Source organism: Rattus rattus, chromosome 14 (assembly GCF_011064425.1).
Source record: "Rattus rattus isolate New Zealand chromosome 14, Rrattus_CSIRO_v1, whole genome shotgun sequence".
Classification (NCBI taxonomy): Eukaryota; Metazoa; Chordata; class Mammalia; order Rodentia; family Muridae; genus Rattus; species Rattus rattus.
The window spans coordinates 43542578-43556524 of NC_046167.1; the positions used below are offsets into that span (position 1 = coordinate 43542578).

Genomic DNA, 13947 nt, shown 5'->3' on the forward strand with positions numbered 1-13947 from the left:
TCTGAGTCTAGTTCAGCAGCCCACCAGGTCATTCTTTAGGAAGCAGGTTCATCTTCCTACATCTAAGGTGACATGGTCACCTTCACTAATACTCCAACCTGCGGCTTTGTGTATCTTGTAGAAAGATAACTTTCCTTAAAGTGGGCTCACCACAGACAGACAGATGGCCACCCTGTTTTAAGGAACTCTGAAAACTCAGTATCTGAAACAACAGGACAAGACTGTCCTCTGGGAAAGAGCTGAGACCAGGCACCAAAGAAATCCTGGCCATGCAAGAGGCATCAGCGTTCAAAGCTCACGTCTCTCTGCTTTGTTTCTTGCAGGTTTTGGAATCATTTTCAGATAAAACTCCCTCTAACACCACCTAACTGGAAGTCGTTCCTAATGCGCTGTGGTTAGGCTGGACCTGGACATCCCGGGTAAGTACCAGGTGGGGCTGGTAGACCCCTAGCCATGTATCCATGCATTCACTTCATCACTGAGTTACAGGAAACATGACTTCCAGGGGATCATAAAAGAGAGATGCCATGAAAACACTAAGGAGTAAGAGTAAATATATAAAGGTATAAAGAAGACGTAAAGACAGTTCATGAGATCACTCGCTCAGCATGCACAGGCTCCTTGGAAGGGTAGAGGTGACACAGACTGCCTAGGAAAACAGACACTGTTTTGGAGAAAAATCCTGAGTACAAAAGGAGAGGGAACACTCTAAACACAACTTGGAAAGAGAATTGCTATAAGCAATGACTGAGATGGAGCCTGAGATCAGCTTTTGTGGCACAAGTCAGATTCGCCCTTTCCACAGTCAGGCATAGAGTCTCCTCAGCTGAGCTACAAAGTTTGCTCCAACCTACACATGATCAAAAGGACCACATGCTATAGAAATGGTAATGTTCTGTCCCCGTGTGTTTACATTCATTTATCCACCAGTGCCTACCCCTTTGTATTTATCACATGTGCTAACACTTGCTGCTCCAGTACAGTCGGGACTAAAGAGATGACACAGTTGGGAAAAGGGGTTGTCATATACATATGAGAACCAAGTTACTCCTCAGCATCCATATAGACAGGCAGGCTTGGTAGAGCTTGTCATTACAAGACAGACAGAAGAGAGAGGAAGACAGGCAGGTCTCTGGGGCTTGCTGGCTAGCCAGGCTAGTCTAACCAATGGGTTCCAGCCAATGAGATCCAGTCTCAGAACAAGGTGGCCATCTCTTGAGGAAGACACCTGAACAGACCTCAGAATTCACGAACATACATACAAAGTAGGCAATTTTGTATAATTGCCCTAGTGCACAGCACCACACCCCCTGCATAATTTTAGGGGTGATACACACTCAAGTGGGAAAAGAACGCATTTCATATCTGCAAGAAAGTAACTGGCAAAAGCAATCAAGGGAAGGAAGGGTTTGTTAGAGCTCACAGTTAGGGGAAACAGACAATTTTGTTGGGGAAGGCAGGATAATAGAGTAGCGGATGGCCAGACACATCGTGCCCCAGTCATCCCAAAGAGAGATGAATGTTTGTGCTTTGCTGACTTTCTCTTTCCATTCAATTTAGGACCCCAGCCCACAGGATGGTGTCTGCACATTCAAGATGTGTCTCCTTGCTTGGATAAACCTTTCTGGAAGTACTTTCATAGACATACCAATAACTGCCATTAGTTATTGGTAGTGTCTTTTACTCAGAGGTAGTAAATAATGCCCCCAAATCAAGAACTGGCTCTTACATCTTGAACACGGCAGTTTATGACAAAGAAGAAAGTTTTTATCAGCAATGGATAAACACTACATTTAAGGGATGTTCACACATGTGCCTGTTGTACGTTAATGCATAGACTGACTCAAAACTACTTCATTGGGGCTGGTAGTGTGGCCTAGTAGTATAGCATGTACTTCCAGGGCATAAGATCCCTAGCTCCACCCCCAACATGCTTTCAAATTCTTCCCATCCACACTCCCTGCAAGGAGAACCAAGGAAAACCAAGAATGGGCTCTGTATGGGAAAGAAAGCCTAACAAAAGGCAAAGGGAGTCCTTTGTAGGCACAGGAGGGGAAAGTTATAAGACTCCAGCAGCATGAAGGAAGCAAGCTAGAGAAGAGAAGGTGGGCTGGGAGGGAAGTGGGGGAGACTAGAAGAAACTGGGAAACAAGAGATGCTGCTGATGAGAAGATATAAATGACTCTTGTGTTCTTTGGTAGATCTATCGCCTGGGTAGCTTCAGGATGATCGATATTTTCAGGTTTTCAGAGAGCTGTTGGCATCATCTACTTCCCAAACACGGGCTGTCTCGTGAACTGAAATGACTTTGATTCTGCTATGAAATGTGTCAAATTAATGAGGCCTGGGAGTTCTAATAGTTCGATAGATCTTTGATTGACGGGCCATGAGAACACTAGTTAATAATCTTAGAAAGAAAATACTTTAAAATCTATAGAGAATAAGAATCTTTGTCTTCAAAATAATCACAGCAAAAAACCATGAGAAAGCATCCTTTTAGAATGTGAAAAACATTGTTTTCATGTTTAAAATAGACAAGTAAGCTGCCTGTGGTTTTTTTCTATTTGTTTGTTTCAGATGTACTAATGTGTCTCTAAGGAACTGTAATTGTTACCCAGAGTTTTCCTTTGCATGTTGTTTTTCCTTCACCTGCTGACAGGACAGTCAAGTGCAGTCTCTGACTGTCACCTACCTCTTGATTTTGACCTCAGAATCAACGCCTAACTCTAATCAATGAGAGACAGATCTATCTCCTCATTAAAATCAGCAACATGAATGGTAGATTATTCTTGTTTTCAGCACACTAGGAAAAATATAAGTGCTTAGAAATTAGACTTTGTGATTTATACTACAGAGCAAATTATTCAGTTACTATTAAAATAATATGTTTATTCAAATATTTGTTCAGATGTATATGATGGACAAATAAAAGATTATTTTAAAATAGAAGTTTGTTTTCTCACTCGGTAGCCGAAGGCTGATCTCAAACTAATGGCCATCTTCCTGCTTCCCTCTGTAATTTGGAATAACAGGGCTCACCTTTCTACCGAACTCTTAGAAATGCTGCTTTAAAGCCTCTTGGTCTCCTTTCCATTTCTATTGGCATCGACAGTCCCCTCGGCCCTCTGCAGTGAGACCTCCTCCTCTCTGCTTTATTGAAACAAAAGTGAATCGTATCTGGTAGGCATTTTCCATATCCTTTAATGAAGTTTAAAGGAAACGCCCCTTTTAGTAATGAGATATAGAAAGGATTGCTCAAAAAAAGTAAGAAAGAGTGAGAAGAAGCAAAGCTATTATAAAGAGAAGCCTGAATAAGAAAAAACACAAACCCATGCTGGCCTTAAATTCCTTGTCCTCCTGCCTATTCCCCAGTACTGGATCACATGCATCTGTTTTAGTACCAAGAGTGACAGAGCCACAGGGGAAGTATAGTCTTTAATGGTGGGTAGGACTGGGGGCTCACTCCTAGCCTGGATAGAGGCAGGTGTTTTCTTCATGAACAGAACCTGTCACTTCCAGTCAAACAAAATGACAGCATTTCTGGGGTATAGTGGTTTTTAGAAAAGTAAAGCTCTGAGCTTTGAAAAGCTAATACCCACCTCTGGTGGCTGTGTGGTGTACAGTTCTGGCTTCCTAGTAGAGACACTGTGGACAGTAGAACTCCCCAGCGAGAGTCTGGAAATGACTCCTGTCTCATTGACATAATCAATTCCTATACTAAAGTCCACTGTGTGCACAAATTCATAGCATGTTCTGAAATAAGTATTCCTCCTCTTGTTACTCTCCTTTATCCACATTTTTAAGGCAGTCATTTATTTACTACTCATCCATCCATCCATCCATCCATCCATCCGTTTATGTAATTCAAGCTGGCCTTGAACTCCAGCTCTTCCTACCCCATTCTCTAAAATTTGAGGATTCATGTACAGACCACCACACCCCTTTTCAAAGCTATTACATATCTCTCTAGAAATTTAAGATAGTTTATCCTACTGTGGCTTACTTTTTAATATCATGGGCTATCAGGATGGCTCAGTGAATAAAGGCTTGTGGCCAAATCTAATGACTTGAGTCTAATCCTTGGAACCAACATGGTGGAAGGAAAGAAACAACAACTGAAAATTGACCTCCGCATGTGTATCTTGGCATGAGCAAGCACACATGTACTCCTACATACATACACACACATACAACACACATCAAAAATTTAAAAAGAAAATTGGAACAGAAAAATTATTATTAGCAACTGTTTCCCCATTCATATGAATCTAGATTGAGGATCTGAGAGTGTGGTAAGGGAAGTGGGAATCAGGAACTTCTAGAGAGAAGGCACTGAGGAGGGGACCCACAAATGTAGTGTGGGGTATTTTAGTCAGAGTTCTCTAGAGAAACAGAACCGCACGTACAGAAACACAAGCAAATGATCAAAACACATAACCCTAGACACCAAGAACCCCGGATTTAATTCTTAAGGCTGGGCCCCAACCATTGAGGTGGTCACAGAAATCTCTTACTGGGGGAGATGACTGGTAACTCAGTCCACGTGCAGGGTGTTTCAGTGGTTGCAATCTGGTGATTGGAATCAAAAGGCCCCGGAGAGCTGCTGGTCGTAGCCTACAAGAAGAGCTTGGGAAAGCTGGTTCTACTGCCAGAGAAGGAATCCCAGCAGCAACAGAGCACATGCCACTGCAGCAAGAGGGGAGGCCATGCAAGCAAAAGGCACCTGACTTCCTTCTGAAAATACCCCCTTTTGTCTAGGTTCTTTCCTAAATTGTAACCAAGTTGACTCCAGAATCAACCATAACATGAGACATTCCTATAAACACTTTGTGAAGTCTACACAGTTCACATGCTCGAGTGGCTAAGAAAGCTAAAGTTCAGCCAGTAAAGTGCATGCTAGGTAAACATGAAGAACTGAGTGCAGATTTCTAGCACCCATGTAAATCCCTGGTTATAGTGTATGCCCAAGATTCCAACACTAGGTGGGGGAGGGGATGTGTCAAGCCAAGCCAGCTGAATTGATGAGCTCCGGGTTCAGTGAGGTACCCTGTCACACAAAATAAGGTAGAGAGTAACTGAGGACTCCTGACACTGACCTTTGACCTCACCACACAGTCACACATCACACAGAGAGAGAAAGAGAGAGAGAGAGAGAGACAGAGAGAGAGAGAGAGAGAGAGAGAGAGTTGTAGAAAAACTGTAGCTAAAAATATTTACACTGATGACCTGGCTTTCCCAGGACTCACACCTTCCATGGCCTTGGCTTCACCCAATGGGTTCATAACCATCTTCTAGAGCAGTGGTTCTCAACCTGTGGGTCCCGACCCCTTTGGAGGTTGACTAACTTTTCACAGGGGTCACTTAAGTCCATCAGAAAGCATGATATTTATATTACAATTCATAACGGCAGCAAAACTACAATTATAAAGTAGCATTAAAAATAGCTTCATGGTGAGGGTAGGGGTCACCACAACATGAACTGTATTAAAGGGTCACAGCATTAGGGAGGTTGAGAACCACTGCTATAGGGAACAGTAGAGCTTGTCTCAAGCTCACAGGAGGATTTCTTCTTCTCTCCCTCTCTTCTTCTCCCTCTGCTTCTTTCTTCCTCCTTTCTTCTTCTAACTGCATTCCTGACACATTAAAACCCAACCGATCTTTTGATTTCTTTTGTAGACAAATTAGTACTAGTACTTTTGAAAGTATTATACTTTAAAAACTGACATGATTTCAACGGGAAATTATCCTCATTAAAATGTATTCCTCTTGTGCAAATAAACACTGTACTGTGCTACGTATATAATAACAAGTGTTGCCACTCATGAAAATAAAGTTATGTTTTTGTTTTTGTTTGTTTGTTTGTTTGTTTACTGATCAAAAAGGTAAAATGTTTATTTTTAGAAAATTATGTTATAAAAACTCTAAATTTTAGGCTGGATGAGGTGGTACATGCCTTTTGTCCCAGCACTCTGGAGGCAGGAGGAAGCAAGTGTCTGTGAGTCCCAAGCCAGCTAGGGATGATCTAAGTTTTATGTTAAAATAAGAGAATACTTAATAGTGTGTACACACGGTTTTGTGTGTATGTGCATGTGTGTGCACATCGTGTGTGTGTGTGTGTGTGTGTGTGTGTGTGTGAGAGAGAGAGAGAGAGAGAGAGAGAGAGAGAGAGAGAGAGAGAGAGAGAGAGAGTTGCATTTAGATTTTTTTCCATTGGCTGGATTACTGAACTCTGGCTTTTGATGACATCTGCTCAGTCTTCCAAGGCATGTATAGACCTGTGTGTATGACAGCCCTTGATTCTATATTTACATAATTTGCATATGCATGTGCTGGTATTTGTTTGCTGATTTTCCATGGAGTTCCACAACCTTGATTCTGCAAAGACTCCTCCCTCTGCTGTTCGTCCTGATTTCATTCTTGCTGTGATAAAATATCCTGACAAAGGCAACTTAAGGAGGTTTATCTGTCCACAATCACAGGTTACATACAGTTCATCGTGTTGGAAAACTGAAGTCAGGAACTTGGAGCAGCCTGTCACATCCCCAGCAGAAGTAGAGCAGTAACAAACAGATACCTGCTTTTTCTCAGTGTCCTCTTTACGTTTATCCATTCCAGGCCCAAACCCTGGGAACAATGACACCCACAATGGACAGATCTTCCCACCTCAATTAATGTGATCAGAATAATCCTTCCCAGATGTGCCCACGGGCCAACCTTGCTCTGCTGCAGTCTCTCTCTCAGACTCCTTCCAGGTGATTCTAGGATTGTCAAGTTGACAGACTGTTTCTCTCTTAAAATTCCTTCAGAGGTTGGGGTGTGTAGTTCAATGGTACTATATCAGTCTATACAAGTCCAGACCATTTCCCCAAACATTGTGAACACACACACACACACACACACACACACACACACACACACACACATGCACCTATGGTTTCCTAAACGCCTTTAGGATGATCATATTTTATGAAAAAATGCCTTAAAATATACAGTAATTTTATATATCACAAGACATTAAGTTATGAAAAATATGAGACTCTACCTGTTTAACATGATATTTTGTTTTTCATTAAATAAATGTATTTCTTTTTAAACAGTATTTTTATTTAGGTGTATGTGTTTGTGTGCTTGTTTGCATATGTACCACTTGCATGTGCCTGCCAAGGCCAGAAAATAGCAGCAGATCCTGTAAAGACAGAGTTGCAGACAGCTGTGAGCAACTGGATATGGGTCTGGGTATCAAACCTGGATTGATCACAAAGGCAGCAAGACTCTTAACCAGTGAGCCATCTCTCAAGCCTGATTTATTTACAGGGGCAGGGGCCACACGTGCCCTGCAGGTAAGCTATGTGGCAAACACGTCTCTACTTAGCCATGTCACCAGCAACATGTATTATTATTAGCAGTAGAAGACCAAAGACAATTGACAAAATAGAATAGTTGTCCAGAATTTCAGGATATTTCCTTTCTCCTTTGACCCAATGAAATACTCTAATTTGAGCTGGAGAGCGCACCAAGGCCTTGGGAAACCGCAATGAGCCAAAGTTGTCAGTAGGTGGCAGAAGAGCACCGCAAGGCTCGAGCTCTTGGAGGCTGTTGAGCTGTTTGGTTGGGAGCCTGTCACAGAGGAACCATTCTCTTCAGGAATACCTAGGGAGAGGTGCTTCCTTCCAGCACATTCCGTTCCTGGAATCAACTGTTTTTGTGGGAAACCACCTAAGGCATTCAGGTTACATCTTGTATAGCAGAACACTCTCGAGGGCATGTGACATCTTCAATCCTTCTGCCTTTTAAATTGAGGATAGACACATCATATATTTCTTTTCTGAAACAAGATGCTGGAATGTAGCCCAGGATGCTCTCAGACTCTCGGCTCTCTTCCTGCCTACATTCCACAGTTCTGGACTTATAGGAATGACAAGCTTACCTGTGATTGGCAAATGTCTATTTTCCCTGCAAACTCTGAGAACCAACTGGACGAAGAAAGGCATGTTTTCGTAACTTGCCATAGAGAACAGTTTGAGTTTTGCTTCATTAGACAAAGCCATGTCTCTTCTTGTCTTCTGGGTCATTCTGCCTGCTCCTTTTCTAATTGTACATCCTTGGAAGACTAGGGATCAAAACAAGCCAGACTAAGGCATTTATTAGTGGACATTGTTTCCAGTAATACAAAACACAAGATTCCAGGTCTTAGTCTGTTTTTATCAACTTGACACAAACCTAGACATTATCTGAGAAGATGAGTCTCAACTGAGATTACCTGGAGGAAAATCTAAGAACATTTTCTCGATTAAATATTGGTGTAGGGATGCAGACTCTCACAGGGGTCCTGGGTTCTACATGAGTGCAAGCTGAGCAAGCCATGTGGGCAAGCCATGGTGGGCAAGCCAGTAAGCAATGCTTCTCCATGGTCTCCACTTCAGTTTCTGCTTCCAAGTTCCTGCCTTCAGTTCCTGTCCTGATTTCCATTTATGATGGAGTGTGATTGAGTGGTAAAATGAAATAACCCTTTCCTCCTCTAGTTGCTTCTCATATCTTATAATAGAAATAGAGACCCTAAGATTCGGGGCTGGAGAGATGGCTCAGTGGTTAGGGGCACTGACTGTTCTTCCAGGGGACTTGGGTTCAAATCCCAACAGCCACATGGCAGCTCACAACTGTTTGTAACTCCAAGATCTGACATTCTCATATAGACAAACATGCAGGCAAAACACCAATGCACATAAAATAAAGGTAAATAAGACTTCAAAAAAAGATAAGAAAAAAGGAAACCCCAAGACATTCCTCTGATGCTGAAAAACTTTTCTTTTTTTCTTTTTTATCTTTCTCTCTTTTTTTCTTTCTTCTTCTGTTTTCTTTAGAAAAGACCTCTCAAGGACAAAGAACTTACTAGGTAGTTCAGGCCCACGGGTCTACTTGGAGCTCCCAACAGTTCTCCTGTCTCAGCTGCCTGGGTTTACGAACATGAGCCACCACTCCTAACTTGAAAAGTCGAGGGCTGGAGAGATGGCTCAGTGGTTAAGAACACTGACTGCTCTTCCAGAGGTCCTGAGTTCAATTCCCAGCAACCACATGGTAGCTCACAACCATCTGAAATAAAGTCTGATACCCTCTTCTAGTGTGTCTGAAGACAGCTACAGTGTATCCATATACATTAAATAAATAAGTCTTTTTAAAAAAGAAAGAAAAGTCAAGCTGGAAGGACTGGAGTCTTAGTGTGTTCTCAGCCCCAGCCTACGGGTGGTCAGGAAGTGGAGTTTTGTTCATAAACCAAGCTAGGTGGTGCAGCCACAGATATTACACCATCAAAGGGCACAGCACTGAGAGGCTTTGTGTTAGTGGTCCTCTTCTACTCAGAAGGATGGGCCCTGCCCAATAATCTACCAGAGTGTATATGGTTGTTTTGGGATGGTCCTCTCAGTACAAATTTGTGAAGACCTTTGGTTCACTAACACAATGTTTATGGAGCCTTCGTTTCAGTAGCTGTAATTGACTTGGGTATCCCATCCCCAGTCAGTAAGAGAAGAGCTTCATTTCTCTCTTGCATAAAAGAACCCTAGGGCCACAGTGAGCTGCCTTTCTAAAATAGGTCAGATTCTTGCAAGGCCAGGCAGCAAAGTGATGTTTCTAAGGATAGCAGGCCAATGCTTTCCTGGAAAAATTAATTAAAATATCAGTGGCTTCACAAGCCAAAAACAAGCATCCCACTGCCCTCTGGGAAGGAAGACGCTATTAAGTATTAGGTTCAACTAAACTTTGGAGTCATAGTGAGCAGGACTCTGGGACCATTACATCAGTGAGTCCTTGCTGTCCTCCTCCTCCTACCAGTTCAAGTCCCACAACCTCTGGTGCATCTCCATGGCACATATGGTGGGCTATGACATGTCTGTCAGGAGTTATTGTCACTACGCTAGCCTTGGATACAGCACACAGAGTGCTCAAAGCCAGACTGGCTCCGGCACCACTGCCCAGAAAGCATGGCATCCGTGTGCCTGTCCCAGAAGAGACCTATTTTGAGCTTAGAATTTCCTTTCCCATCGAAAGGACAAAACTCCAAATTTCAGTCACGTCTTTAAAGAGTGACTTGGGACAAGACAGAGGCAGTTGTGAGATAGTTGAGTGTCCCAAGCAAGAAGAAAATGCTGCACTGGAAAACAGGAAAAAAAAATAATAAAAGGAGGGATTCCTCCCAGGGCAAAAATTTGGCCAGGGCTGTAACTTCACAGAGTTTGTTAGACAAGGTAAAAACTGCATAGAAATAAAAAGGCAAACCCCAATTCACAATGCTATGCTGAAATGGACTTCTCACACAGTCCCCAGGAGAAGAATAACTTTGGATAGAGAGGAGAAGGGAACTGGGTCTCCCGAGCAAAGCACAGGTCCATGCTCATTGGTACACCCAGCTTGGGGGTCTCATTGACACCCAGCTCGGGGTCTCATTGACTTACACTGCAATCACGCGTGGTTTCTGGAATGTGTGGTGCACAGATGGTGGCCCCCAACTTTAAAGGGTTTGACTTGCAGTTTTTAAACTTCATGATGGTGCAAAAGTGTACTCATGTTTTTCTCTTTTCAATATTCAACACTTTATTTCTAAGTTTGGTTTTGTATTAGCAGTCTGCTCAGTTACAGGCTAATATAACCATTAGGGAGACTAGACTAGGCTGTAACATTCCACTAGTTAAGTTTATTTTGTTTGTACCCCCGATTGGCCTGGATATCCTCACTCAGCCTAGGCTGGCCTTGAACTTGCAGTGATCAGTCCTCTTGATTCACCGCCTGAGTACTAAGCTAACAGCCAAGTGCTACTCTGGACTTTTTTAAATGTCTTTAGAAATGTATTTCCACATTCATTGCAATGTAACCCATAATAAGTGGAGATACATCGAGGTAACTGGGAGAGACCTGAGACTAAGTCTCATTCCAGACATGATTCACTTGTCTGTGCTGGTTTTCATAGCATCAGGACCTGAAGCACTTGGGTGGTGGAAGATGACTCTTCAGGGACCTGCCCTACCAGAGGCATGGCTGTCTCTTTACGGACAGATCAAAGGAAGGTGTCTTTTCCCTCTGCATTGCTGTGTACCTGCTTCCCAAGCACCCCTGCCCCAGCCCATCTAGTTCCCAGTGCACCGTTCTTCCTTTGCAGTCAGGGATCCCTGAGCTCTCCATTCTGTACCTTCTGCATCCACCTCTCCTCTTCTGAACCTCAGAGCACCAGGCATGTGAGCATTATCTCCTCGGTAGCCAGGCAAGGACTGTGAATTGCTCTTGATTATTAGCTCTGGAGATCAGGACAGCTTGTTGTAACCTATAGTCACACTGCCTGATCCAGCCACGCTTTCCAGGAACGCTTACTAGTAATAACAACTAAGACCTACATAACCCTATCATGTACCACATATTCTGCCATGAATACAACATGCCTTGAATCTGCCAAATCTAAAGAGTTTTGTTATCCCTTTTCAACATCAAGGAAATGCACTGTCGGGGAGCTAGACACCTTGTATGGCCAAGGTCAGACCACCACGTTGGATCCAGAATCTGTTCTTGTACTTCCTACATACAAGGTAGGCTTCCCTCCTGCTCTGTCCACGGTACAATGAAGGGAGAGCGGAAATGGCCCTGTTGATCTTATGTATCCCCAGGACCTTGCAAGGATTCTAGGCAAGTCTATAGCATGCGCCCTGTGTGACCATCAGATCAGTACTTTGCAGGAATGAGCCCCTAGCACCCAGCAGTGGTGTGAGAGAAAATGGGGGTAGATGATTAGAAACTATGGAATTGTTCCCTCCTCTCAAAGCCCGTGCCTGCTGACCTCCCTCAGGGGAGGATGCCTTTCTCTTCTAGATGACTGTCTGGGTTTTAAGGACACATCTGGATATTTTTCTTTTCCCAGCTGCAGCAGCAAGTTTGAATGTTTCAGATTCTTGGTGCTTTCAAAGTTGGGTTATGTCAACAAGGCTGTCCTCTGAGGATATTAAAGCATATGAGAGGGCTTCACTCGCAGGAGGAACATGAAACAATACAGTAACTTCCAAATTATTAATATTAGGTAAAAATAATACTGAATATTCAATTACTAGTACAAATGGCTTACTTTTATCCATGGCTCTCAGTTAAAATGCAAAACTTTTTAAATATTTATTTTATTTCAAAAGTTATGTATGTGTGTGTGTGGACATGCCTGTGAGCGCTGGTGCCATTGGAGTACAGAAGATATTGGATGGTTTTGGAGCTGGAGTTGCAAGTGGTTGTGAGTTACCCAGTGTCAATACTGGGAGATGAACTCGGGTCGTCTGCAAGAACAGCAAATGCTCTTGAACCACTGAGGCATATCTCCAGCTCCAGATGCAAACTATTCTTAAAATAAAATAAGGAACGCTTCATGAATTTGCATATCACCTTTGTGCATGAGTCATGCTAATCTCTGTATAACTTCAGTATGTTACACAGCCAAAGTAAACAAAAATGTAAAGAAAAATTAACAATAACTGTTATTGCCAGGACCAGGAGGTGGGTTCCTTGGCAAAGTGCTTGCTGGGCAACCACTAGGACCTGAGTTCAGATCCCTAGTACCTGTGTGAAAAGACAGGCGTAGCGCATGCCCGTAATCTCCACATTGGAGAGATGGAGGCAGGAGGTTCCTTGGGTTTGCTGGAAAGCCAGGCTATCAGGATAATGAGGGCCAGGTTTAGTGAGACACTCTTTCTCAAAAACTAAAGTGGAGAGAGACAGGGAAGACACCTAACATTGAACTCTGACCCCCCCCCCACACACACACACACTATTTAATCACCAAAACAGACCCACATAAAACACTCACTTAAATTGCTCCAGTTCGTCCAGGTCATCTCATTCCACTGAGCTGCTGTGCTCTGGGCTGCAGAATAAGATTGGGTTTCCCTCCTCGTGATGTCACTAGGATGAGGGTGGGAAACGAAGACAGTGCTTAGCACAGTGCCTGAAATAAGGCTACAGCTAGAGTTCTACAGATAGAGTTCGCTCTTTTTCCAATTTTACATGGGGGGAACCTGAAACTCAAAGATCTTGTCTTCCCCCAAGTCTCACAGCCAACACCAAAACCTCCCAGTGAAAACCATTGGACTTACTGCCTTCCATAACAGTTGGTTCAAGTAAGTTGTGCATTATTTAAAGTATGTTTTGCTATTTCAGACTCTACTGTGACAAGATATAGTCAGTTAGAGCCTAGAGTCCTGAGGATCAAAGCTAGCTAATCCTCTTCTCACCCACTCTCTCATAGCACACAAGAAGCTGGTGGATGGAGAGGCTATGGATGAGCTTCCATAAGCCCATACCTGCCATTCCCTTCGAATGGAAGCTTTCCCCACTGGAGGAAGAGGGGAAGGCTCATGAGATACAGGACGTTAAGAACTGAGTCATCGCCATGCCAGGTGGGACTTTCCAGTGGTGTGCTGCCTGTTAACCACCTGCGCTCCTGCATGTAACTCTAATAAATTCATCAGTTTATACAGTGAGACTCTGATGAGATTACTTCTTGAGTTAGTCATTGGTGTCCCATCTGAGGTGAAGACATTGGTGTGTAGCTTCCAGGAAAACCCACATAAGAAGAATGAATCAGAGCATTGCTGTTAGTAGCTTCCTTAGAATAACCCCAGGTTCTCACACGGCTGCCCAAGCCAATGTTTCTGTATTGTAATCTCTGCTATATGATTATTAACTCTGCCTGCCTTAGTTAGGGTTTCTGTTGCTGTGGTGAAACACCATTACCAAAAGGCAAGTTGGGAAGGAAAGAGTTATTTGACTACACTTCCACATCACAGTTGATCATTGAAAGAAATCAGGACAGGAACTCAAACAGAGCAGGTACCTGGAGGCAGGAGCTGGTGCAGAAGCCATGGAGGGATGCTGCTTACTGGTTTGCTCTTCAATGTTTGCTCAGCCTGCTTTCTTATGGAACCCAGA

At 43.2% G+C, this 13947-nt stretch overlaps 1 protein-coding gene and 1 pseudogene across 3 annotated transcripts in view; one reads left to right on the top strand and one right to left on the bottom strand.

Moving 5' to 3' along the window:
* Positions 1-2949, top strand: part of LOC116883445 (cytidine monophosphate-N-acetylneuraminic acid hydroxylase) — a 57331-nt gene extending 54382 nt beyond the window's left edge. The window contains exons 14-15 of one of the 3 annotated variants that reach the window (XM_032884591.1): positions 324-419; positions 2660-2949. In XM_032884591.1, the coding sequence (XP_032740482.1) occupies positions 324-399 (76 nt within the window). In that variant the 3' untranslated portion in view covers positions 400-419; positions 2660-2949. Of the gene's footprint in view, positions 1-323; positions 420-2577 lie in introns of all 3 variants that reach the window. The other 2 variants (XM_032884590.1, XM_032884592.1) reach the window with 2 other exon arrangements.
* A 9421-nt stretch (positions 2950-12370) lies between these two features.
* Positions 12371-12466, bottom strand: LOC116884136 (annotated as a pseudogene).
* Between the last annotated feature and the right edge of the window lie 1481 nt (positions 12467-13947).